At 41.2% G+C, this 24814-nt stretch overlaps 2 protein-coding genes across 8 annotated transcripts in view; both read left to right on the plus strand.

Annotated features, from left to right (window-relative positions):
* LOC120956014 (sodium-dependent neutral amino acid transporter B(0)AT3) overlaps positions 1-20595 on the plus strand; it is a 30107-nt gene extending 9512 nt beyond the window's left edge. For 3 of the 7 annotated variants that reach the window (XR_005751825.2, XR_007452517.1, XR_007452518.1), the window contains exons 4-13: positions 11013-11245; positions 11323-11897; positions 11967-12114; positions 12188-12389; positions 12458-12617; positions 12685-12847; positions 12944-13144; positions 14238-14306; positions 15862-16804; positions 17794-17908. Coding sequence is in view for 3 of the 7 variants with exons in the window: in XM_049608292.1 (XP_049464249.1) it covers positions 11013-11245; positions 11323-11897; positions 11967-12114; positions 12188-12389; positions 12458-12617; positions 12685-12847; positions 12944-13144; positions 17794-18027 (1916 nt within the window). In the remaining 4 variants the exon portion in view is untranslated. Of the gene's footprint in view, positions 1-11012; positions 11246-11322; positions 11898-11966; positions 12115-12187; positions 12390-12457; positions 12618-12684; positions 12848-12943; positions 13145-14237; positions 14307-14961; positions 16805-17793 lie in introns of those variants that run through there. The other 4 variants (XR_007452519.1, XM_040377357.2, XM_040377358.2 and 1 more) reach the window with 4 other exon arrangements.
* Positions 20596-22815: 2220 nt separating this feature from the next.
* LOC120959167 (uncharacterized) lies at positions 22816-24462 on the plus strand. The gene is made up of 3 exons (XM_040382366.2): positions 22816-23157; positions 23563-23743; positions 23812-24462. Exons 1-3 carry the CDS (start codon positions 23016-23018, stop codon positions 24431-24433), a joined length of 945 nt encoding a protein of 314 aa, XP_040238300.2. The 5' UTR covers positions 22816-23015; the 3' UTR covers positions 24434-24462.
* Positions 24463-24814: the final 352 nt, after the last annotated feature.

Consider the following 24814-nt stretch of genomic DNA (forward strand, 5'->3'; position numbering starts at 1 on the left):
TCCGATTTCATTACGATTCAACAATAGGTGCCTCTCCTCGACAGTACACGCAGCGTACCCTCTACCCTTGAATACAACTACGCAGGGTCTAACTAATTTATTATCGATCACCTCCACCACACCCAACCGGTCCCCGATTGGCCCGATCGGGCGCTGCAACTGTTTGCGTTACTCACTGCACTACGTATCAATTACGGAAATTTGTTCCAATCAGCACCCATTGGTTGGCACGTTTCGCACTTCGATTGATACTGACAGCGCCGGCATTCGGTGGACACGTTAATAGGAACGCTAGTAGCGCGACAAGGGCCGGCCACACGACCTAGTCTAGGTCGTCGTCGGTGTCGCTGTCGCGTTGGGCGATTGTGTTTGAAGCAAGCGCTGGACCCCTAATGATAGTACATGGCGCGGCATCTGACGCCCCAAGACTTCACAGTAAATGGGGATTCTTTTTTTTGTTTTGTTCAATCCTGCACCCCCTCTTCTTGCCAGGGTCAAATTTATCAGCGGCGCTGACTATCGATCAGTAGTCATTCTTGCCGGAAGTGTTAAAAGCAGTTGATGGAGAAAATCAAATTGTTTTACGAAATTCTTAAAACACAAAAAACTTTCAAGAATGTTTTACTTGTGATGCATTGGAACTTTTGGAAAGTTTGTCTTTCCACCTAAGCTTTTGTTTGAATTTAATGACTAAAGTATTTTGTCGAAACGAGAATGGAACGCAAAAGTTTTTCAATCGATTAAACAATCATTCAACCTTGTGGAAAACGTTCCAATCTTTTCCAATTGGGCAGTTCTCGAGTATCAATAAATATTTTCCAATGTTTTATCGAATTACATCGGAGTTATCTGTGGCATTATAGCTCAAGGTTATTTTACCGCGCGGCTACACGAGGTGAAATATACAACGAAATGAACTATTTGTCAGTTGAAATATCGGTCAGACAGTAACCAACTGATGTGCAATGTAAACAAATAACTTGTACAAAATCGTAACTAAAACCATTAAATAACTTCAATATCAAGTATCAAGTAATTTTCAGTCAACAATTCTCCATTTCGTCCAGTTTGTAAATGTTCCGCTCAAGGAGATACTCCTTTCGAGTGATTATCGAAAGCAGATGCTACATCCCTCAACTCCATAGCTGCACCTGTCAGATATTTCACCTGTCAAATAGTTCATTTCGCTGTATATTTCACCTCGTGTAACCGCGCGGTTACACATTGCTTTCGACAGCGTAAAGTTTAGATTGCTTTACCTCTAGCCATGCAGTATCTATTAACATACCTTTCTAAAGCTGCCAACAACTTACTGGTCGAGTTGGAGATGAAGGTGAATTTAATTAAACAAAAATAGCCACTCACCAAAACTTTCTTTTAATTCTACTTTCACTCGTACTTTTCTCTTCCTTACATCAATTGACCTACTGTCATAGATCTTTTTCTTTTCGGTTGATGTATGATTTCCACTATCCTTACTCACAAACGTGTCTATTTCGAAGGAAAACACGACACCGTAGGTTTTTACAGAATGTAAACTCTTTCATCTGAAGTTGAAAATATGTTTCTGTTTAATAGTAGTCACGAACAATTATTTGAAAAACATCAAAGATTCACTCATATTGCGACATTACCAACATCTTATAGAATAAATTTTGAGCAAAAAAATTAATTAGTTCTATTAACAATTTTGACTAAACCTCAACAAGTAAAAGAAATCTCTTTTGTTTTTTTTCTTATATATGGTATAAAATGACTATACAAATTTCATTATATTCATAGCATTAAAAATCAATTGAATAATCACTATTTTAGTAAAAAGTTGTTATTTGATTTGAAGTTTTACTATATTGATGAATAGTTGAGTCAAAAAACTACAATGTATTCACTATTGCTTAAGTATTAAAACGTGATTTTCTTAAATTAATTCCCTAGCATAATGCATTCCAATAAAACAAGGAAAATTTACTTTAAAAGTGATAAATAGCAAATCTCTAGTCTAGTACACCACGAATCATCCAACGCTTGCAGCGAGAAACTAAATTCTTTTGTGATTAATCTCCACCACTTATTAAAAGCCAGGCGCCTCCATTAGCAATCAGCTCCGAGCGTTTAAACCCAAACAACCTTGATCTTGGGTCGCGTGATACCAATGACCGGTGCATTAAAATTCATTCATCAGTCATCGCTCTCGACTCTGTACTCTTTATTTGCAAGAGACTACCATTACCATTAAAACCCATTACATCGTGCAAAGGCGCCTTCCGCCCTTGAGCGCAACACAGGGGGGCCTCTGCGGTCGGACGGGAGAGGGAAGCAGGCGCCAAGTTCAAGTTGAATGGTGTGCGAGGGGATGAGCGTAGTAACTACGAAACCCAACCACTGTGCATTGTGCCGGTGGGCGGCGACATTCCGAGCAGCCCGCAAGCTTCATTGATCGATCGACAAATACAAATTGCACAGATTTGGCGTCATTAAACCGAACGGTTGGCGCTCCTTGCAGCGATTTTAAACCCCCCTTACTCGCCTCTCGTGGGTGCCTATGCTAGAAATCAATTACACTGCCATCGAGCTGACACTAACCACCACCTGACTGATGTGGTTAGTGATGGTCAATGAAGCGAGCAATGAACAGTGCATGATGTTGAAGGTACACCTATTCACTATCGCTCAATATGCTCGTAATTGTTTTCGTGCTTGTCACAGCATAGTGCAGCCAAACGATCGAGAGACGAACGATACACTATTACTCTTTCGAGAGCAGTGTATGTACGAGGAAAAAAAGGAGGCAAACAACACCCTGCTCCCTGCTCTACTCTCGAGACGAACTTTCGCCCTTTTGCAGACGTAAACAAATACATCACGTTGACGTTGACGGTTTGAAAGGCGGGACAGGGGTTGCAAGCTTGTCAGTCACAGTCACAGGCTGTTAAAAATAACGTACAGATCATTGGTCGACGTTGGTGAGCAGGAAAATGCCTCGCCGGTGAGACATTAGCACACTTTTTCCCTTTGCGCTGTCCAGAGTTTTCCTGCCCACCTTCGCACGTAAAGGAACGCGCAATGTTGACTCAATCGTTTACGTTTTCTTCCTACGCACACCTATGACACAGAGACCTTCTCATTACAGCACTCGCACCACCGGTGTGTGGCGCAAATATGCGTGCCCGCGACGGATGCCAATGAAAATCCGATCGAACGGCGCCAGCCAAAGCGTTCTTCGACATTGCTTTGCTTTTACCTCAACGCCACCGACGGCTATATAAATACGTCGTCTCACCGATAGGACACATGCGCCACCCGGGGCGGGCGAGGGTTATAAGCGATCGAACGAGCGGAAGTGTAAAGTCCAGCCACACCACACCGTAGCCGTTCGATCGATTGAAATTGCATCATGAAACCTAGTGCATCAACGACAGAAAGCGAAGTAGGAAGAGGAACCGACAAAGAAGTAAAGGACCGGTGTGTTTCCTAACTTTGTTTTGCCTCGGATCCCACACCAGTTCGGGGAAAGTGTTACAAAGGAAAGTGTTGTTGTTTTTTTGCCTGAAAAGGAAGTCTTTCTATACCACAAAATGAAGTGAAGTGGGAAACAGTATGTGAGTAGTATTACAGGGTTTTCCAGAGGTTCTTATAGTTGTGGGAGACTTCCTTGACTCTATCTAATAGGAAGTGAACTTCGTACGTTGGAAATTGGACTCTATGGCACCTTTTTTGGACAGGCGCCTTGGAAATTCCTATTGGATTTGTCCAACAAGGATGCGATATATCCCAATTCCCACAACATTAAGTTCATTTCACTTATGAATGAGTCAATAAAGTGTCCCGTAGCTATGAGAACTCCTGGAAAACCCTGTATTGTTGGGAAATCATACAGCCGCTAGCAGCCGGAGTACTTGTAACGAGAATTGCGTGTCACGACGCCCTAGACACTGCTGACCTACAACGGGTGGGAAACGGCCGGCGCTTACGGCACAGCGTACACTGTACAGTGATTGGCAGGTGCCAGGGTTTGCGGACACCACCTACCGTTCTGGCCGCTCACACGAGGCAAACTCTGCTTATGAAACACGCGGTACACAACACAACTACTTCCTTTTGTTGGACGGGGAAGGGAGGTTAATGTTAGTACCGCTTCGAGTGGATAGCGGTCCGATTGGCGAGGTAGTGGATGCATCACTAACAACAACAACAATAACAACAACATCGCGGCAAACACACTCACAGCGTCATATGGCATCAGCTGAAAAGTGGAAAACTGCGCACGATGCACTTGATCGCAATAAAACGCGGTCAGCCGGGAAGTGGTGAAGATGTGTGTGCGGAAACGAATGGAATGGAGGATGATGCCATAGAAAATCGTTGGCGCTAGCCATTGAAACTAGAGCATGAAATATTAAATGGAAAATGGCAAACACTGGCTCAAGCGCTGGTTAGTAGTGCCCATTCGACGTCCCCTGTCAGTCGGTTTATTTTTGGCCACCATCCTTTGGGCCAACGCGCACTGTACCGGGAACGTGTCGAATCTTGGGGAAAGTCGCGGGATTACAGATATAACACGGATGCTTTCTGTGAACGTACTTAGAATAATTAATGTGCTGCATGTGAAGGAATGTGACGTGTTTGTTGGATTTGTAATGTCAATGAAAAATGATATGTTTTGTCTAATTTCATCTGCTCTTCTTCTATTTGGCCTAACGTCCTTGGTGGACATGCCGGACTACATATGCTTTCGAGACCTACCTGTACCACGCAGCCAGTTAGTCAGTGCTTGCTACGGAGGGACGACTGCACCACAAGACTGCACCTGCTCTTAGCTCTTAGTGATGCTCTATTGAATGTTATCATTTTTTCTTGTCGATATGTTGTTGACCTTGACATTTAACCTAAACCAAGTAAATACATGATTACAAAAGATAGTTTATTTTATACAAAAGTGCAGACGTATCAGAGCGAGCGATAGAAAGATACTCGATAATCCCATTAATGTATTAGCTACACAAGAGTAACTCATGATTCCGATTCACTAATCTTCATCATTCTTCCAAGTGGACTGCTTCACCAAAGTCACAAAGTTTGAGTACTATAAGTACTATCGAAAATGGCAAACACTGGCTCAAGCGCTGGTTAGTAGTGCCCATTCGACGTCCCCTGTCAGTCGGTTTATTTTTGGCCACCATCCTTTGGGCCAACGCGCACTGTACCGGGAACGTGTCGAATCTTGGGGAAAGTCGCGGGATTACAGATATAACACGGATGCTTTCTGTGAACGTACTTAGAATAATTAATGTGCTGCATGTGAAGGAATGTGACGTGTTTGTTGGATTTGTAATGTCAATGAAAAATGATATGTTTTGTCTAATTTCATCTGCTCTTCTTCTATTTGGCCTAACGTCCTTGGTGGACATGCCGGACTACATATGCTTTCGAGACCTACCTGTACCACGCAGCCAGTTAGTCAGTGCTTGCTACGGAGGGACGACTGCACCACAAGACTGCACCTGCTCTTAGCTCTTAGTGATGCTCTATTGAATGTTATCATTTTTTCTTGTCGATATGTTGTTGACCTTGACATTTAACCTAAACCAAGTAAATACATGATTACAAAAGATAGTTTATTTTATACAAAAGTGCAGACGTATCAGAGCGAGCGATAGAAAGATACTCGATAATCCCATTAATGTATTAGCTACACAAGAGTAACTCATGATTCCGATTCACTAATCTTCATCATTCTTCCAAGTGGACTGCTTCACCAAAGTCACAAAGTTTGAGATTTTCGAATCTCTAAAGACATGAGATAAAGATAAAGATAAAGATAAATGAATCTCTTGTCAGAAACATGTCGGAATCAGTGTGTTATGCAACACTTAGAATGTTACTAATTGCTCTATTGAATGTTATCATTTTTTCATGTCGATATGTTGTTGACCTTGACATTTAACCTAAACCAAGTAAATACATGATTACAAAAGATAGTTTATTTTATACAAAATTGCAGACGTATCAGAGCGAGCGATAGAAAGATACTCGATAATCCCATTAATGTATTAGCTACACAAGAGTAACTCATGATTCCGATTCACTAATCTTCATCAATCTTCCAAGTGGACTGCTTCACCAAAGTCTCAAAGTTTGAGATTTTCGAATCTCTAAAGACATGAGATAAAGATAAAGATAAAGATAAATGAATCTCTTGTCGGAAACATGTCGGAATCAGTGTGTTATGCAACACTCAGAATGCTACTAATTCGATATTGTTGTATTGTTTGTTTTTTTTATGACTTACAATTAGTGTTGGATAATTCAGATTCATGAATCTGAATGAATTTTTGAAATGATTCAATGAATCTGAATCCCGATTGGAAAGATTCATGAATCTTCAAAGATTTATTAATTCCGAAGGATTAATCAATTTCTAAAGATTCATGAATCTCGAAAGATTCATTAATCTCAAAAGATTTATGAATCTCAAAAGATACCGGTGGTAGATATTTTTATATCTAAAACGAATTACGAATCTCCAGGGATACATGAAACTGTAAGGATTCATAAATTTCTAAAGTTTGAGCTTTTTATTATTCTTCTTTTTTTGCGTAACAACCTACGTGGTCATGCCAGCCTATGCAGGCTTTTGAGACTTCTTGGAAAGTACCACGCAGTTGAACCGACAACAGACAAGTTGTAGGTGGGATTGGGCAAATTCAATATTTTGGAGATCATACATCTCTAAAGATTCATGAATCCCAAAAGCATTATGAATTTTAATGGATTTATGAATATTATAGATTCATGAATCTTAGGAGATTCATGAATCTTAGGAGATTCATGAATCTTTGAAGATTCGACTCGAGATTAGAATCACTCATCACTGAAGATTCATATGAATGAATCTCAACGAAAGATTAATGAAACCCAACACTACTTACAATGTGTTGAATTCAGAAGCACTAGTTAAAAATGAGAAAACTTTATTCTTTTGAGATTCATGAATCCTGGAAGATATGATTCGTGACTGAAGAGTCACATAAATTAAAGCTTGCGAACGATTTATGAAGTTTACAGTTTTACTATCGACGTTACGGCTGCAATTTCCATTTCAGTTTTCGAAGAGACCTTTGAATTTCATAAATGCATTATTCTTGGGAACAGATGAACCTTTACTAGAGTTAAATTCATACATTATGCCATCGGAAAATAGTCTGCTTATGCTCCCACACTCTCACAAATTGCGCTGAATGGTCCACTTCCATGGAGCGGAAATATAATTGGACGTCAATCACATACAAACCTAACCACATGCATTCAGCGAGAATAAGCAAAAATAGCGTTTTCCAATGCACTACACTACAAACGATGCATAAATGTCAGATTTTTAGTACAATGGCACATCATTTCTCCAAACGATTCCCGCATGTTCTTTGGAACGTTCGTCAACAGACGGACGAACAATAGGTTCTATCAATTCCTGGTGCGAACATACCACCAACACACCCACCTGCAGTGTGTCCACTCAGCTTTGGTTTAAAAGCCGGCCCACCCACCCACCAACAGTTACGACAATTTCCATCATCATCATCAGTATCGTCATAAGCACGTTCCGAGAGTGCTGTAATGATTTACACTGCACATCCATTTACAGATTTACCACCACTCTATCAGCAGCAGCAGCAGTAGCAGCAGCAGCAACAACAGCTGCAGTAGTATAACCGTACCACTGCTCTAAGCACTTCATTAAGTAGAGCAAAAGTTAAACGACGAACGGACTCAATGCCACCATTTGTCCGGCTTCCGTTTGCCGGTATCGGGTTTGGAGCGCATGTTACAAAACGAGTGTGCGTGTGTGTGTGTGAGGTGTCCCAGTTTATGACGGGTGGAAAATTTTACCGGAAAATGTGTATGCAATTTCGCCACCATCATAAGGCGAATCGGAAAGTATGGCTAAAAAAAAGGGACGAACAGTTCATTATGCTATTTTTGACACAACAAGCGTGCTCCACCAAAAGCGTGTACATTTTTTTCTTACAATCCATCACACATGAAGATGATTCATTTAAGTGTCTCTAGTGGCTTTGTACAGTCTCGTGAGTCATTTAGTAATTTTAAGTGGATTTTACATTCCCCACAAACCATTTACTACTGCTGCCTTGACTGCCGGGGTATTTCAATGGACGTGAATGACAAACAGCTGTTTGGGTAGCAGCATTACCGCTTAACTGCACCGGAAAACTGCATCGTTTCGCTTGAATGCAGCGCAAATAATGGATGTTTTTTTTTGCATATCTGCGTATGGCATAACCAAGCAAAAGTAGTATTTAGGGCGTAGGAATTGTATTTAATTTAGGATTTGTGAAAACTCTGCAAATTACATTCCTTCTGTATTCTGCTCTTTATTATTTATCGTACCATGAACCAGCATAACATAATTCACACTCATCAAATAAGTGCACTTGCATGAATTGCCAATCAGTTTCATATGATTCGTACCGACATTCGTTCACAATCACCGCATTCCTACGGAGCCGCGCGCATGCAACAATCAGTAAACAGAGCGAGCATTGAGGAAATTATAATCATAACAAATAATAAACCAATGCATCCAGCTGCATGTGCGTCCTATTGCAACGCTTTTGTGCACTGTGCGCCACCTAACCACACCCACCCACATACGAACGTACCCAACCCAGGCGCCTGGCGGTCCAAATCCCCCTCTCCAACAGCTGGGTTAGTTACACTCATACACAAAAGCTACCAATCCCCTTCTCCCGGCATGTGACGGACCTTGGCGTTCTACATTACTAAAAGCGGGAAGGAGTTGAGCCGTTGCAGGAAATCCATGCATTTCCCACACAGCCCCCGGTAGGGCAACTATTTATAAATGTGAAAGGAAAATTGTTTTCCATGGTTTGACCTTGCACACCAGCGGTTGTGCTTTCCCGTGCGGAATAAATAACCCGCTGACATGCTATCCTTTTGGCGTAATCTTCCGCTAACTACTCTCACCGGTATACCCGTCCGCTGTCGAACGATCGATTCGAACCACCGGTAGTCATCGACCGTCATATTCGTACATCCAACACACGGTGATACAGCGCCAGCAAGACCGCAGCGCTAGACACGGGCACGTGGCACCTTTCGGATGGGAATGATTAGTGCGCCTGAAGCTAGGCTAATCCTGCCCGCAAAGCACCACGAAACAGCACCCCCACCAAAGATCGTCTGCCGTGGCTTCATTTACGGTCGAGCGGACGTAGCGAAACGAACCGTCATCGTGATACCTTACCGTTGGCGAGCGTGAACTTTCCCCGGCTCAGTCCTGGGAAAGCAAATACCCCGTCGTATTTCCCAATTATCTTCTTTCGGAGCTGGCTACATTGACTTGCGGGAGGAAAAAAAGGAAACATGGAGTGTAATTAGTGGACAGCGGTTTGGTGAACGTGATGTAAACAGGTTTCGCGGCACACAAAACAGCCGTTTTCTTCTGTAGAGTTTTTGGGCTGTTCTAGCACATCGTGGCTGTTGTTTGAAAAGGCGATAAAAACTTCTGCAAATTGATTTGGGATCCTATAATTTTGAATGCTTCATAACCGTTGGTAGTCATTTACATTTTCAGCTCATTGAATTTTTCAATGTTGTGCAAGAAATTGATGATTCTATAGGCTAGTAGCATCAACTAGTAGGTAGTCAGTGGAATCTAATAGTGGGGAATCGTTGTTACTTTAAACTTTAATCATATGATCTTATATGTAAACCGGCTCCGTGGTACAGTTACCAAGTCGGGTAACTTGTTGTGCAAACAACACACCCGTCATAGGTTCATTTCTGGGATGAGGCTCTACCTTACTGCTTGTCGCTAGTCTAACCACCAACGGAAAACTAAGCCCATAAGAGGCTTAGGCGCCAACCTTGTCACAGGCTACGTTTGTTAAGCTCAAGAAGAAAAGGACAAAAATGTGCGTAATATATGCAACAACAATATGCTACTAAAAGCTCGGCTAAACTTAAGATTTATATCAAAGTTTATTACTTCCATACAAACGATAGAATAATTCCTGTATTTATTGTGGCACCATGCTAAAGAATCGCAAAATTTTAATATACGGAGCGATACAAACCACGCTACTTATCGTATATTTTGCATCTGATTATTTCGGTACATAAAGATAGTGCAATGCATAACCATGGTTTACCTTCCATCTATGCAACATCGTCAGTGCTGCATATGAGGGATCGTTACTAATGATGTTCAAGAACATTAATATGCATTCAAATACAATTCTATTGTCCTATACTGTACTTAAATGTTCTAGTATCCTAATTAAATGTTGTTAATACATATCGATTCGATGGTACAGCGATGTTTTCTCTCAATTCCGATAGAGAACGCTATCAAAGTGGTACCGTGCGGCTACCTTATAGTAACTATCAGGTCACGCAGTAACGATTGCACGAAAATTTCCGACTTGTGACAAGTTAATCTGAATCCTGCCTAAATATCTGAAGACCTTATAGGTCGCAATTATTCTCAATTCGTCCTAATAAAAGCAACTTTTATTGGCTTTCTATTATTAATATGTTGCTCTTACCTTAACATTTTAGGCAATATTCTAAAAGTACTATTCAAAGCCTTTAAGTAACTATACAATATTATGCGGCTTCTGCTTAATAATGTCGGTTTGATTCTTGAATTACTTTCAACAAAAAATGTAAAGGGAATACTAAAGTAAAATTTAAAAAAAAAGCTATCAACTCCACCCAATACTGGAAATACCTACATTACGATGATTGGTACTTGGTTTCTTTTTAAAAATGTTACACACACATATAGCAAACATTTGATAAATGCAATCAAAGCAAGACCCGACCATAAAAGCATTTGCGGAAAGTACACTCGTACGTACAAGAAAACTCAATTTCTTATCTTACCAACAATTGTATCAAACCGATGCCCCTTCGCTTCCACCCGTCAGGTCGCATGTATAATGTTGTGTTGCCTTCTCTTCACTTTTCAGGTGCTTTCCTCATACCCTTCATGATTATGCTGATTCTCGAGGGTATTCCCCTGTTTCTGATCGAGCTCGGTATGGGCCAGCGGATGCGTCTCGGTGCACTCGGCGTGTGGAATACAATACACCCGTGGCTCGGCGGCATCGGCATCAGCTCCTGCATTGTGACGCTGTTCGTTGCGATTTACTATAATGTCATCATTACCTGGTGCTTCTACTACTTCTTCAACAGTTTTCGGGTAAGTCTGGTGCTGCTAGCATTCATCACAACGAGCGAAACCCTCTTATAGTCTCCTATCAACTCTCTGCTTTACAGTATCCCTTACCATGGGCTGTCTGTCCCCAGCTGAACGGTACCGACGTTGAGGAGTGTGAACGGTCGTCCGAGACGGCCTACTTCTGGTACCGGACAACGCTGGACGCGGCACCCAGCATAGACGAAACCGGCGGCTTCAAGTGGTGGATCGTGCTCTGCCTGATGCTTTCCTGGACGGTGGTGTTCTTCATCGTGATGAAGGGCATCCAGAGTTCGGGCAAAGTAGTGTACTTTACCTCGCTCTTTCCGTACATCGTGCTGACGATCTTCTTCATCCGCGGCATTACCCTCAAAGGGGCCGGCGCCGGACTGATGCACATGTACACACCGAAGGTGGAGAAGCTACTGGAACCGACGGTGTGGTTAGATGCAGCCACGCAAGTGTTTTACTCGTTCGGGCTCGCATTCGGATCGTTGATTGCGTTCGGAAGTTATAACACGCCAAAAAATAACTGTGTACGGGATGTGTTGCTAGTGTCCGTGTGTAACGCGATCACCGCAATCTACGCCAGTGTCGTCATCTTTGCCATCCTAGGGTATAAGGCTACGTTAGGCGTGGATAGATGTATCCAAGTGTAAGTAACTGCCAACGTGTTTCCGCAAAAGCAGTCCTGCTCTAATGTGTGTTTTGTTTAATTCCCCAGAAATAAGCATATTCTAGTGAAACATAACCTTCTTCCATCGATGGATGTTGATCAAAGCGAGTACGAACACGCGATGGCCGGATTGAACGAGACGATGACTAAAGACTGGGAGTTTGAGAAGTGCAGTCTTGAAGATCAGTTGTCCAGTGTATGTATTTTTCGTATTTAATTTATGTATGTCATATACAATTATTGTCTATATTTTTGCATCTGAACTACAGGCTGCCGAAGGAACCGGTCTAGCGTTCATCGTATTCACTGAAGCAATCGTCGAATTACCAGGTTCTCCCTTCTGGGCTGTGCTCTTTTTCACCATGTTGCTCTCTCTAGGCTTAGGATCTCAGATCGGCATTCTCGAAGGAATGCTTTGTACCATTTTTGATATTGACATCTTCAAGAGGATTCGGAAACCATACGTCACTGGTGGGTTCGAACGCTCTGCACTTCCAGGCACGTTATTGACATCGATTTACGCTCTATTTCTATTACAGGTGTTGTTTGTGCGTTCTGCTTCTCGGTGGGTCTTATCTTCACCACCGGTGCCGGTGAATATTGGCTCAAAATGTTCGATTCATTTGCTGGCACGATTGGATTGGTTGTGGTTGCACTAATGGAAATGATAGCCGTCATATACATCTACGGACATGAGAAGTATGACATGTTTTTCATGTTTTACATTTTGCATATCATTTACGATTCGTTCTCTTCATCTCTCGAGGTTCACGGAAGATATTTACCAAATGACTGGTATTCGACCGGGTCTCTACTGGCAAATGACCTGGCGATACATTGGTCCAGCCATCATGGGTTGCATTCTGCTGTCTTCTATCCTTTCGATGCTACTACGGAATCCTACATACGGTGCATGGAATGGTGATTTGGTGAGTGTCTCTTGGGACTATAGAAAGAATAATGTTGAATAACTAACATTTCAACTTCTTCTCCGTAACACCATCTCGCTCTCTCTCTCTCACCAGGGAATTGTCGAAAACAAATCATATCCTAATTGGGTGATGGGCATTGCACTGGCAATGATCATTGCCGGCGTGCTGCCTATGCCCGTAGTCTTCCTGCTACGACGGTTCCAGATACTGAAGGTGGATCTAGACATACACCAAGGCTCGATTCGAAGAAACGAAACGACCGCCTCTACCAAGGAGATGATTGATGAAGACGACGTAAGTATTAGTAGTCAGCATTCATTTATTACAGATGATTTTTCTCGCCGCTTCCTTGTGTTTCTGTAAAGAAACGCAGAGGGAAAATCTTCATTTTCACATTATTTGTGGGAAGACAGTTACTGCGCAAGAGAAATGGTCGCAAACGACGTAATGATTCAAGTGCATATTACCGCCGAAAGATGTGGATATGACTAAAAAGTGGGATTCTCCTATAAATTCTAGCATTGTGCAAAGTGACAATAAGTTATTTTAAGAATACCTACCTGGACAAGACTGACGCGTGGTATTTTAGCAAAAATGTTTGGTTCTTAATCATAGCAGACAGGATTTAATTTAAAATTCTTCAATAATTTTATAATAAGAAACTTTGTATGCTTATTAATGGCTTCTCAACTGGATCCAGGAGTCCTTGCAGTTTGAATGGGCATCGAATCCGTCCGGCTTTGTACGAGCTATCATGTCAATCCAATATCGGCGACTTTATTCTTCAACAAGAATTAAATTATTCTTGTTGTAGCTAATTAGATTAATTAATTTTACTTTGTACATTAAGTTTAAGATTAGCATGTATAAGTTATATATAGATAGATCACAATTGTGATAGAAAATAAGTTCATCAAATTATATGAACGCATATGAACGCAAAAATGTTCGTAAGAACACCATGACAGATTTATGAAATTATAGGCCTTAAGATTTTAGGTTAAGTTCTACCATGTTTTGTTTTATTCCAAAGTCCCAAGCACCTCTGTGTCATGCGCTAGTGCCGTGTCGCCAAGCTTCACATCATATGTCTCAACGATATACTAATCCATTCATTCATGGACTTTTCTTCTCTCTCTCTCTCTCTCTCTCTTCTCTTTCTTCTTTCTCGCTATGTCCACTATATGTGGCCGATGGGAATTTTGCATTTGTACACAAAACTAATACCAAAATCGTACTATTGCTTACTCGATGTATCTCTGCCATGTTGTTTGCCGCTCTGTGTGCTTGTGCTTTGGTGTTGTTCGTATCCGTGTACTGAAACTGAACCTAACCAATGCGAATCATTCGTCCGTTCGAACGTTCCATCCAAAACTACTAAACACAGGTCGTTAGCCCTGACTTGCCACCTCCGCAATCGCTGGCGGCTACACGTTTCACGATCGGTGATTTTGATGTAAGTTTTAACGCATTTTTACAACCCTCATCTGCATCTCACTCATATCTCATTGCGAGCAGGAAAGGGGGCCCACGCGTGGCATTTCTTTTTTGCTCGCCCGTTCATCCCAAACCATCGTACTTTCGTGGCTGTACTTACCTTAACTATTGATGTTTCATAACGTAACTCATACGGTTCTAATCATACTCCATTTAAATGTCGTTTTTCTTTAATAGTTGAAGATTCATTGAACAAGTGTTGACAATAGTCTATTTCAAATTAAAAAAAAACATCTTTAAAACAGCTTTCATATTTAATCTTGAGGCTGTAATCTACATCTAAAGATTGTTTATTTATGGTACACAACTATTGAATATACTGAAACAAAATTAAGAATACTTCTAACTTATATCCATGATATAATGCTCGTATCTTATAGAACAAATAATCCTATTCTCTCTATAATTCCGCCAAAAATTGTTAACACTTTTACCAAGACTTTTTTATACAGCCATTTGCTTGTTACAAAGTTCATCCACAACCATTATACTTTTCGCTCAAATACTAACTTGATGTATTATCCTCCTACCATTTCCACCCTTCCCTTTCTCTTCCAACTCTTCCATTGTCTTTTTCTCTATTTTTTCTCTTTCTCCATTTTCTTCATCCGTAGATACGCTCATAAATATCCAAGCAAAAACAAACAAACACCCCTTCCCCTGCAAGTGATAACTGTAGTAAACATACAAGTATAATTTAAATAACTAAGAAAAAAACAAGCAAATCAATGTAATCCTACTCATCCGCGTTCAAAGTGTCGGTGCTAAACAGTACTCGCGCAACGGCACCTGTCCATGACTCCAACATCGCCATCGTTGTAGTGCCCGCTCTCATGTTGACTGCTTCACTAGGTATCGCTAGGCATTCTCTAGCAGCGAACCCACGTTCACAAAGTCCAAGTGATCGTTCAGTAGACCAGTTCATCGAAGCGAAGCGCATGCGTATACTAAAAAAAAACGTTCTTCCCACCAATTGGTATCATTCTTCATCACCATCACTACACACGCCTGTGAGCGATCGTGTGTTAAACTAAAGCTCTTATACACTTGCCGAAGCAAACAACAGTCGTGACAACTTACCGACACTTCCATAAGGACAAGGTCTCAGGTCTTTTTAGCAACTTACACACCTCTTAAAACCATGCACCACTGTGTTGCTCACATTACAGCACCCTTTTTTACACCTCAGAATGCGTTTGTGTGCATCCATCACCCGTTTGATCGCTAAACACACTCATTGAATGTCGTCTACTCCTCGATCATTTGTATGTACGTAGCAACTGCTTGTTCATTTCTTTCATCGATCGCATTCATTTTCGTCATCGCCACCCTGTGTGTTGAGCTGTGTGTGTGTGTGTTTGTCGGTAGCGAAACTCTCGGTCTTACCGAACCCTCCAGTAGTGCCAGTAGTGTAGCCATTGCTGCATCCCGGGCAGCGGTAGTGTTCGCTGTCGCAGCTGCCTCTCGCGTCCATGGTGACAATTGACATGGAGTTTATTACTTGAAAGTTATAGACCAAAACCGATGACGCTAACAAACGCGGTAAAACATCGCCCGGCAAAACTACCCGAACCAGCACCGGCACCGCTAGCTACGGCAATGGCAGCTCGAACAACGCCACCAGCACTTCCGCCGGCTCCACTACCGCCAATAGTGCGACGCTCGTCACCACCAGCATCACCAGTACCGGGGGGCCCAGGAAGTCCATCATGAAGCAGTAGACTGAGTGCAATCGGGGACGAATGGTTCGCGTGCACACGGACCACACATTCACAACCAGTATAGCAACACAAATTCAAACGCACAGATAGCAAAAACGCACACCATGTGGTTAAGTGTAAAACATTTACAGTGAACGTAAAATATCACGCTAACGAAAACACTCCAACACTCTCCAAACAATGGCGAACGTGGACGTGCATTGGAGCCAGTTTCTTCAAGCGGCATACATCGACAGCAGCAAATGTAAAAACAGAGAAGAGAAGCGTTAGCGTTATATATTAGTGTCCGTTACCAACTAGAGGTGTGCAGCGTTTGAAAGAGAACAAAAATACTGCAAAATACATTCACCAAACCACAAACAGTTCGATCGAATAGCACGCGCGATGGAGAGCGCGATAAATGAAGCTCTTAGAGTTTGTTGTTGTTAACCGTACCTTAACTGCTAGAAGCGCTACGCTACCGGGTCCACACCCGATAGGACTTAATTTTTCGTTGTTGTTGTTGTTGTTGATGTCGAACATTAACGGCGCCCAGATAACCAACCCAGCAGCAGCAGCAGCAAAGGAAGCAAGTGCAACGGGCGCTGCCTCTCCCAACTCACACTCATTTTTGTCACATTGCGTACCAATAGAGGACCATTTTTAAGACAACCTTATTCACGAGAGATGGAACATAGAAGAGAAGCATAAATGAACCACCCATGCCAGAATTTAAACAATCCAATGACAATATATGGTAATTATGCATTAGAAAGTCAGTTGAACAGTTAAAAGAACCTAACGTCTATTCTATCGTAGGACAGTAGCGTCAGTTTTGTTGTACTTTTCTATTGCATTCGATTTCGTTTAATGGTACAATTATTCATTTCAAAAGCAACAAACGAATCTTATTTTAAATTTAAGATCATAATTAAGGATAATTTTATGTTAAGCTTTAAAATTACACCAAACAAAAGAGCAGCATGTGTTTCTAATTGTTATTACGGCACAGTTTAGTCCTCGTTCTATGTTACTTCGAAGATTCGCCATCAGGTTGGCACTAAGAATTTAGAGCCTCTTGTAACAAAGCATCAACAAAACTGCTAATAGAGAACGAGAACTTTACCGATTATTATAATTGTTTAGTAATAATATTTTCATAAAATTATAATTATTGTTAAGTTGAAATGCACGATGCAGGACATATTCAGTTATCTTATTTAATTATCGTTTTTACTGCATTTCAGAACAGAGTTTTTTAGCATGTTTCAGAAAAAAACGGTTAATGCGTGTTATGTGTTTATTATTTTATGCAAACTCTGTTAAACTTGGTTAATAGTTTACTCGCTATTCTAGTATTTACGTACCTTTCCAGTAGCGTACTGTATTCAGTTCGTTAAGTATAGCTCATGTTATTTGCTTGACAAACCTTTGTTATCCCGTTTATATTCCTTTTACAAGCCAACGTTATATTTCAACCACTAGTATGTAAAACTTTAATGGGAATTCCATCGGAAACAGATTGGTTCACTCTGCAGAGAATCTGCTTTTTTTTTGGGAATGTTTGTTTTTAATTTTACAATCTCCCTTCTTTGAATGCATTTACTTATTATGGATTCTTTTTTTCTCTTTTTATATGTAACAAAACACCTTAAAAAATGCAAACTAAATAATTTTCTTTTTCTGAACTGTCTCTTTTCCCCCTTTGTACGCTTACCATCGGCGACCAACTCGAACACAACGCAGGACGACGATGAGGATGATGACGATTTCAGTGGACCCGCGCTGGGCGGCCCCGTCAACGTGCGGAGCGATTCGGACGACGAAGACGAACCACCGACGATGGGCAAAATGTTGGCGAAAAAGTCGGCCGCTTCGCCGCAGAAGCTCCAGTTCCAGAATCAGCATCATCTAACCCCGAACGTACTGAGCCCCGGTTCGCGGAAGAAACCGTTCCGCATGGAGGTGGTGGACTTTTAAGCGTTCACCGGGCAGCGGCCGGTATAACCAGGGCAGAGCAGGAGACGCTACGCTCAAACACAACGACCACATGCGGGGCAGTAGTAGTAGTAGTAGTAGTAGTAGTGGCAAAGCTTTTATCATTTTAAATGTACTTCAGTTTTACCTAGTTCACCAACCCTCGTTCCTTGGTGCGTGAGTGAAGGGGGCGTCCATGGGAGTGTGCGGTTCTAGCACCGACATAATCCTTTGTTTGTTTTCTCACAACACACACACACACACATACAGACACAAACACACACACACACGCTATCCATAGCTGTGGTTAGCATAGGTATCGAAGCGCTAATGAGACAGCACAGCTGCCACGCGAAGAATGATGAAAGTAAAGGGTGGATAACATTGTTACTTGTAAATATCTTGTATAGGCCATACACTAAGCAGAAGATGCTGAAAATCAAGCTATTTGTAATAGGTTAATTAGTAGGAGAAGCAGCAGAAGAGATCGAGATATCCCGGTCGGCGCTCGGCGGGTCTGGCGACACTTACTTTGGTACCCCGGGCGGGACAGAGCTTTCTCTTCGGAATCGGTTTTAAACCTCCAATCCAATCTCGAACCATAGAGAGCCAAGTCAAACAAATGCCGGAACGAACGGTTGCCTGCTGCTAGTTGCCATTCAACTATTAATAGACGATAAGTCCAGCACTGCAGCAATGCGGTGCGGTGCCACAGCCGGAAAATGCAGTATTCTCTTTGGGTTTTCTTTCATGCCAAGTTACCTGCTATAGGTGTGTGTGTATTTTCCTGTTGTACAAATTGTACTGTTTCAAACCAAATTACACCACCACGGTAGGTGGTGGTGGTATTGCGTTTTCCCTCTCCTTTTCCGTAGACACATGTTGGGAGGGGAGTGCGAGAAAGAGAGAGGGAGATAGAGAACAAAAATGCTAGAAAAAACCCAGAAAAAACTAATCAAACGTAAAGGATGAAATGATTTGTAAAAAAAAGAAAACAAAACAGAGAGCATAAGTGTTGCGTGCGTTAAGATTTCAATTAGTTTGAATACCTCGCTCCTTTAGTGGGAACACAGGTTTTGCACCATCAAGTGCGCTCGTACAATAATCGTAGTGTTAGACGCTAAAATGTGTTAGTAGTCGTTTCACTGCTACCAAACCAATATTTATACTTGTGCTTTCATTTAGACAGTTACTACTATAGTTTTCCATCAATGATCCCTTGTAACCCCTCAGTCCTTCTCTCTCTCTCTCTCAATCTGAAAATCGCTCCTTCTCTCATACTTTCCCGAGCAAACACCATACGATAAACACACGTGCTCAGCAGAATTATACTATGTAAGTGAAACTTAAATAATTATTACTTAAAATGTAAGTGCATGTGAAGTATGTAAGATATTATGAAAACGTTCAACCAAACGATGGTGACGATGATTGAAGATGGTGAGGTGGTGTAGAAGCTCTCGTAAGACATTATTTTCAAAAAGCACTCCCTGAAAAAAGGAAGGAAAGAAAATTTCGACTAGGTTTCCTGGAAAAGATCCGCATGAAAAATACCGAACTCACTCTCATTAAAATGATTTAAATTAATTTAAAAAAAAAAGATTGTTTGCCGCTTCCAAGATGCGCTGCAATGTAAACCGCCTGTTGGCTCATACTGAAAGGTACTCTTGCTAGAGCCATAAACAAATGTGTTTGTTTTGTTCGTTGTTGCATCCTATACGGTAATGGTTTGGTTTCAATGAAGCCCCTGCTCCGCTGCACACACACACATGCAGTGGCAGATAGAGGAAAGTGTGATAGAACAAAATTTGTTTTGTATCTTTAATGCTAATCGTTGTACACACCCCGGCAAACAACTACAATACGCAAGCCATGTGTAAGAATAAGGCGACAGAACATTTGGTCAAGGAAATAACACAACAGTCGATATATGTTACGCTAGCGTACGTTCTACAGTGACATTGTTTTTCTCACAACACACCCCACAAACATAAGAAGGCTAGAGGAGAGAAAAAAACATCAAATTAAACCCGTTAAATAGAAAGTAAACCAACACGCAGCTAAAAAACTGAAGTCATTAAATGAAAAAAAGGAAAAGAAAAATAAACCAAAACAGATCGTCGTACTGCACGAGGATCGTATATAACTGGAAGAAAACATACAATAAACAATGTGATCAATTGAGTAAACTTAAAGAGTGGAAGGGGGAAAAACATAAAAAGTGAAAAGTATAAAAAAAAAACAAACAAACACAGAAAAACAAACCACTATGTAGTAAGATCATCTTTTTAAGAGTTAGTTGTTAATAGTCTCGTAGCAGGAGTGCAAAAGCGGAGGGGAAATACTTACACACACACACACAGAAAACATACACATAAACAGCAGACATTGTAAGAGTCACAGGAGCTATCGAGCTAGAGGCGCGCAAAGGCCAAAGAAGAACAAGAACAAAATGATGAGGAAACGTATTTCACTTACCTTGGACAACGCAGACACAGTTTATTTGTAATCCCAGCAACCATCAATCCGCAACAGGACGAAATAAAATGACGTTTACTTGAGTGATTAGAACTGGGGTCGTTTTGTTTTGCGCACTGTTTGGTAGTGGAAGTTTTTGTACTCAAAACTGGCAGAGGAGCTGGAATTTCAATCATTCTGGAGTAAGTGAAAATCATTTATAATTATTATTTATAATTTTTCTTATGAAAATGTTAATTTCAAGCTCAAATTGAATTGCATGGTGAACTTAACCTATTTGAAAACTGTTAAAGAACTATTCAAATCTATCAAATATTATTGATTGCATCACTTTGGATTTTGCAGTCCTATTGCCTATTTGTAGTCGAAAATTACTCTGAATAAACTGAAGTTAGCTGCACACCTTCAAGATATACCTTTTGCACCACATCACTCACCCGTTAACAAGAACTATCTTGTAAATGCATGATATATGTTTAATGCCCTTCACTTTGATGCAATAGAGCACAGAAGAACACAAAAACTGCCCCCAGAAAAAGATGCGATAACCGAAGAAGTCAATTGTTGTTTACCGTCTTTCAATCCTGCAATAATATAAAAGCAACAGAATGGAAGTAAATAGAGCATAATTATTTCCATTCTTTTTAGCCATATTTTGGCATGGCGAACTTTTGTTTAATATATTAACAAAGTGTATTTCAATTTAGTATTCGTTTTTGACACTTTTCAAAAGCTATTTTTTCTTTTCAATTGTATGCTTAATTTTTCTGCTGCAAACGCTTCTCGTTGCCTGCTAGCTTCAGTAGACCACTGTTATTACTACATAGAACACTAGCCAAACACTTTTGCAGCTGCTTCTTGGAAGATACTATTAAGAAGCGGATAAAAAAAACAGATACAAAACAACAACCAAACGTGACGTAGTGAACTTAAAACTGAAATAATGCGATAAGATATGAGTTTAAAAAAGGAATCAAAAGTAATTTTTGTGCGTGTGAATCACGATTGATTAACAAATTGAACACAGAACCATTCACACTGCAACACTGAATTATCGAATAAAGAATTAGTTTGTTAAGATGCAACCATTACTGCAGTTACTTATTATTGCCTTTTTCCTTTGCTTTTTGTTACAATTGTATATGCAATAAAAATTTAAGAAAGAAATATAATGATACATTTTCACATTCAAGAACAATTGTCAAAGTTAAAATTTCATATTTAAAACAAATTGACATAAGTTGCATTTGCATTTAAAATATGTATTTATCTTTTTTTTTCTTTTTTTTGTTTTAAATTGTACATTTTTGTCTATACGTTTCCTTCCAACCAAACCAACAACTGTGTAGACAATTTGCAGTGCACTGTAATCGTTATTGCGAACGCATCGTACAAACTTAACGATCGTATAGTGAAAATGTAAAGTCTGCTCCTGAGCTACGCGGTTTGTGCGTTCCTGAGCAATCCGCGTAAGTCGAATTTCGCGGTTTTCGCCCAAAATACAATCGATAACTCGTGGATTTTTATTTAATTTTGTACTTTTATTCACTTTATCACTTATTTGATGCGATTCGTGCCAAACATTCCGATTATTTTGACTTTTAAGTGGAATAAATTCATTAACAAAAATGCAAAAATGCAATTGCAATGGACAGTTCTTGAAGTAAATTATATTGATTTGATCTGTCAAATTAAAAAAACCGCATATCTCCGAATTCACGTAAGTCGAGAACTGCGTAACTCGGGAACAGACTGTATACTTTTAGAATTTTTATAATTTTTTTTAAATATAAACCGATGGTGCTTTCGTTTCAATCGTTCGTTATTTCAATTAATTTAAACAAGGGGATAATGTGAATGATGTAGCGTGTATCACATTTCTAATATATTTCTAATAATTTTGAAAGACATTTGTTTAATAAGTTGTGCACATCTCTAATATTTATTACTTTAATAGCGTTTCAAGTTTGACCTAAAAATGTGCCAAATAGTCGTCCTCACTCTTATCAAATTACCATCACCAATGCGTCTACCCAAAACAGACATTAATAATACATAGTTTGACCCTCACTTCAATCCAACAACTCTCTCACGCCGCCCTTACATCCATAGGCATGTTCGGACGTTTCGGAACAGCATTACGTCATTTCTGAAAACGTGCCCATATAGCCAATGCGGCGTCACCGAAGCAAACAACAACCACCCCTACCGCTCCACTGCTGCGGATACGTTCCGGATCTTCCGCCTGATCTTCGCCCTCTACGGGCCGAACGCAAACACAGCTGAGCTGGTGTAGAGTTATGTTTAGCACGATCAGTAAAGCATTCTACTGCCGGTTTACCACCACCATCGCCAGTCAGCGAGAGTTTAGGAGAGCGGTGAAGATCGTTCAAGCTCGCACGCCTGATCGAGCGGCTGAACTCAGTCCGTTTCTAAACTTCACCGCGCGTTCATCGGAAGGGCTGGTAGCCAACAAGTCCAACCGATCGGATTAGAATTTAAAATACAAAGCAATGGCAAAGGAAGAATCCAAGTACGGCTTCAAGGATAAGGCCAAGGCCGAGGAGTCGCTGGAGCTGCTGAAGAGCGAGGATCACAAGTACCAGCTGCTGACGGTGCGCGGTCTGATCGGACGGGCGAAGCGTGTGCTGACATGTGAGTGTGTGGTCGGTGGGTGCGTAGCCTAGCAACGCATCACGATGATGTCATTGCATATTTGGTCAAAAATGAGCTAACGCGACATTGGGCGCAAGTGTGGGCAAGCTTAAATCTTTGCTTTCTCCCACTTTCGGGAGCAACCGCTTGGTCCTGGTGGTGGTGAGGTAATCATTATTTTTAATCGTCTCACGCTCGTTTCTAATAATGTTGTGTGATTGTGCGTAAATTTAGATTGAAGCACATCAAAACAAACGGATTTAAATCGGTTTGTTTTTCGTTGCGTTTTATGACCTATTTAAATACCATCTGGCTGCATGCAGTGGTTCTCAACGGAGTGCTAAAATGTCAATTGTAGAGTAATTTAAAATATTTTATTTCAATTCGTCATATGATTGTTTTCAGTGACGAAGGCTGAGGACAAGATAAACAACATAAAGGCTGCGATCGAAACGTTCGAGCAGTGGCTGGAAGCAAACAGCACCTCCAGCACCAAAAACGCTAAGCCGAAGGATACAGAAGACAAGGTGGAAACTGTGCCAGGGTTGGGTTTCAAGGACAAGCAGGCGGCTGAACAAACGCTGAGGTAATTGAAAAACTGCGCCAGGAGCCAAGGCCCAAAATTTCGACTTACTTACTCTTCTCCCACTAAAGCATCCTAGAAGGCCGCGATCCCGATTATCAGAAGCTAGCTGTCAAGGGACTGATCGGTAGCGCAAAGCGCGTTATCCCTGCCACCAAGAACGAGGAGAAGCTAAGCTCGATCAAGCAAGCGGTGGCACTGTTTGAAGACTTTCTCGATCGGTTCGATCGCGAGGAGCGGGGCAAGCAAAACATGCCGTACCTTTCGATCGACTTGATACGTCAACTGCCCGCACCGCAGGGGGAGCAGTCGGACAAGCTGGCAGTGGAGTTTCTCGCCTGCTATGAAACGCAGGCCAAAGGCAACTACAAACATTTGCGCACCAAAGCACCCAAGGACCCAGGCTCGAAGACGTGGGACATTGTGCGAAATGCGAAACTGCAGGCACTGAAACCGGACAGCAGTGTGAAGTTATTCGATCAGGACGGCAAGCCTACCGAGCTGCACTTGCAGATGGTACAGTGGGCGTACAGTCCCCAGGTGGAGAAGCTAAAGAGCTATGCGAACAGTTTGGCGAGCAGTGGCAAATCAACAACACCGTCCAGGAAACGAACGCACTCTACCAGCTCATCTTCGGAGGAGGAGTCAAAGGCAAAGGAGAGTAAGAAGGAGCGCAAAAAGTCGAAGAAATAAATAATAAATACCTGTATACAGCAAGCAAGCATGATCCGCGTAGGTCGACCAATGAAAAAGGGAATGATGAATTGCATACCTTTAGGCGCTTTCCATTGACGCTCTCCGAAATTTAACAAGATACAGCGCAAAGAACTTTTCAACGTTTGACTGCTGGTGGAGTTGCTACGGACGACGACACTCTGAAACTTTTTATTTTTATTTTTTCCGGTTCAGATAAGATTTCTTAAAAATTTTACAATCACAAATGCTTCGGAACGCCTAAAAGTATGCCATAATATTCTTCTCAACACAGTTGTTTGCTAAACATTTCCACTGGGATGTTTATGTAAAAGCTCAAATAACTAAAATGTTGAGAATTGATTGAGTAATGTATGGTTG

Source organism: Anopheles coluzzii, chromosome 3 (assembly GCF_943734685.1).
Source record: "Anopheles coluzzii chromosome 3, AcolN3, whole genome shotgun sequence".
Taxonomy (NCBI): domain Eukaryota; kingdom Metazoa; phylum Arthropoda; class Insecta; order Diptera; family Culicidae; genus Anopheles; species Anopheles coluzzii.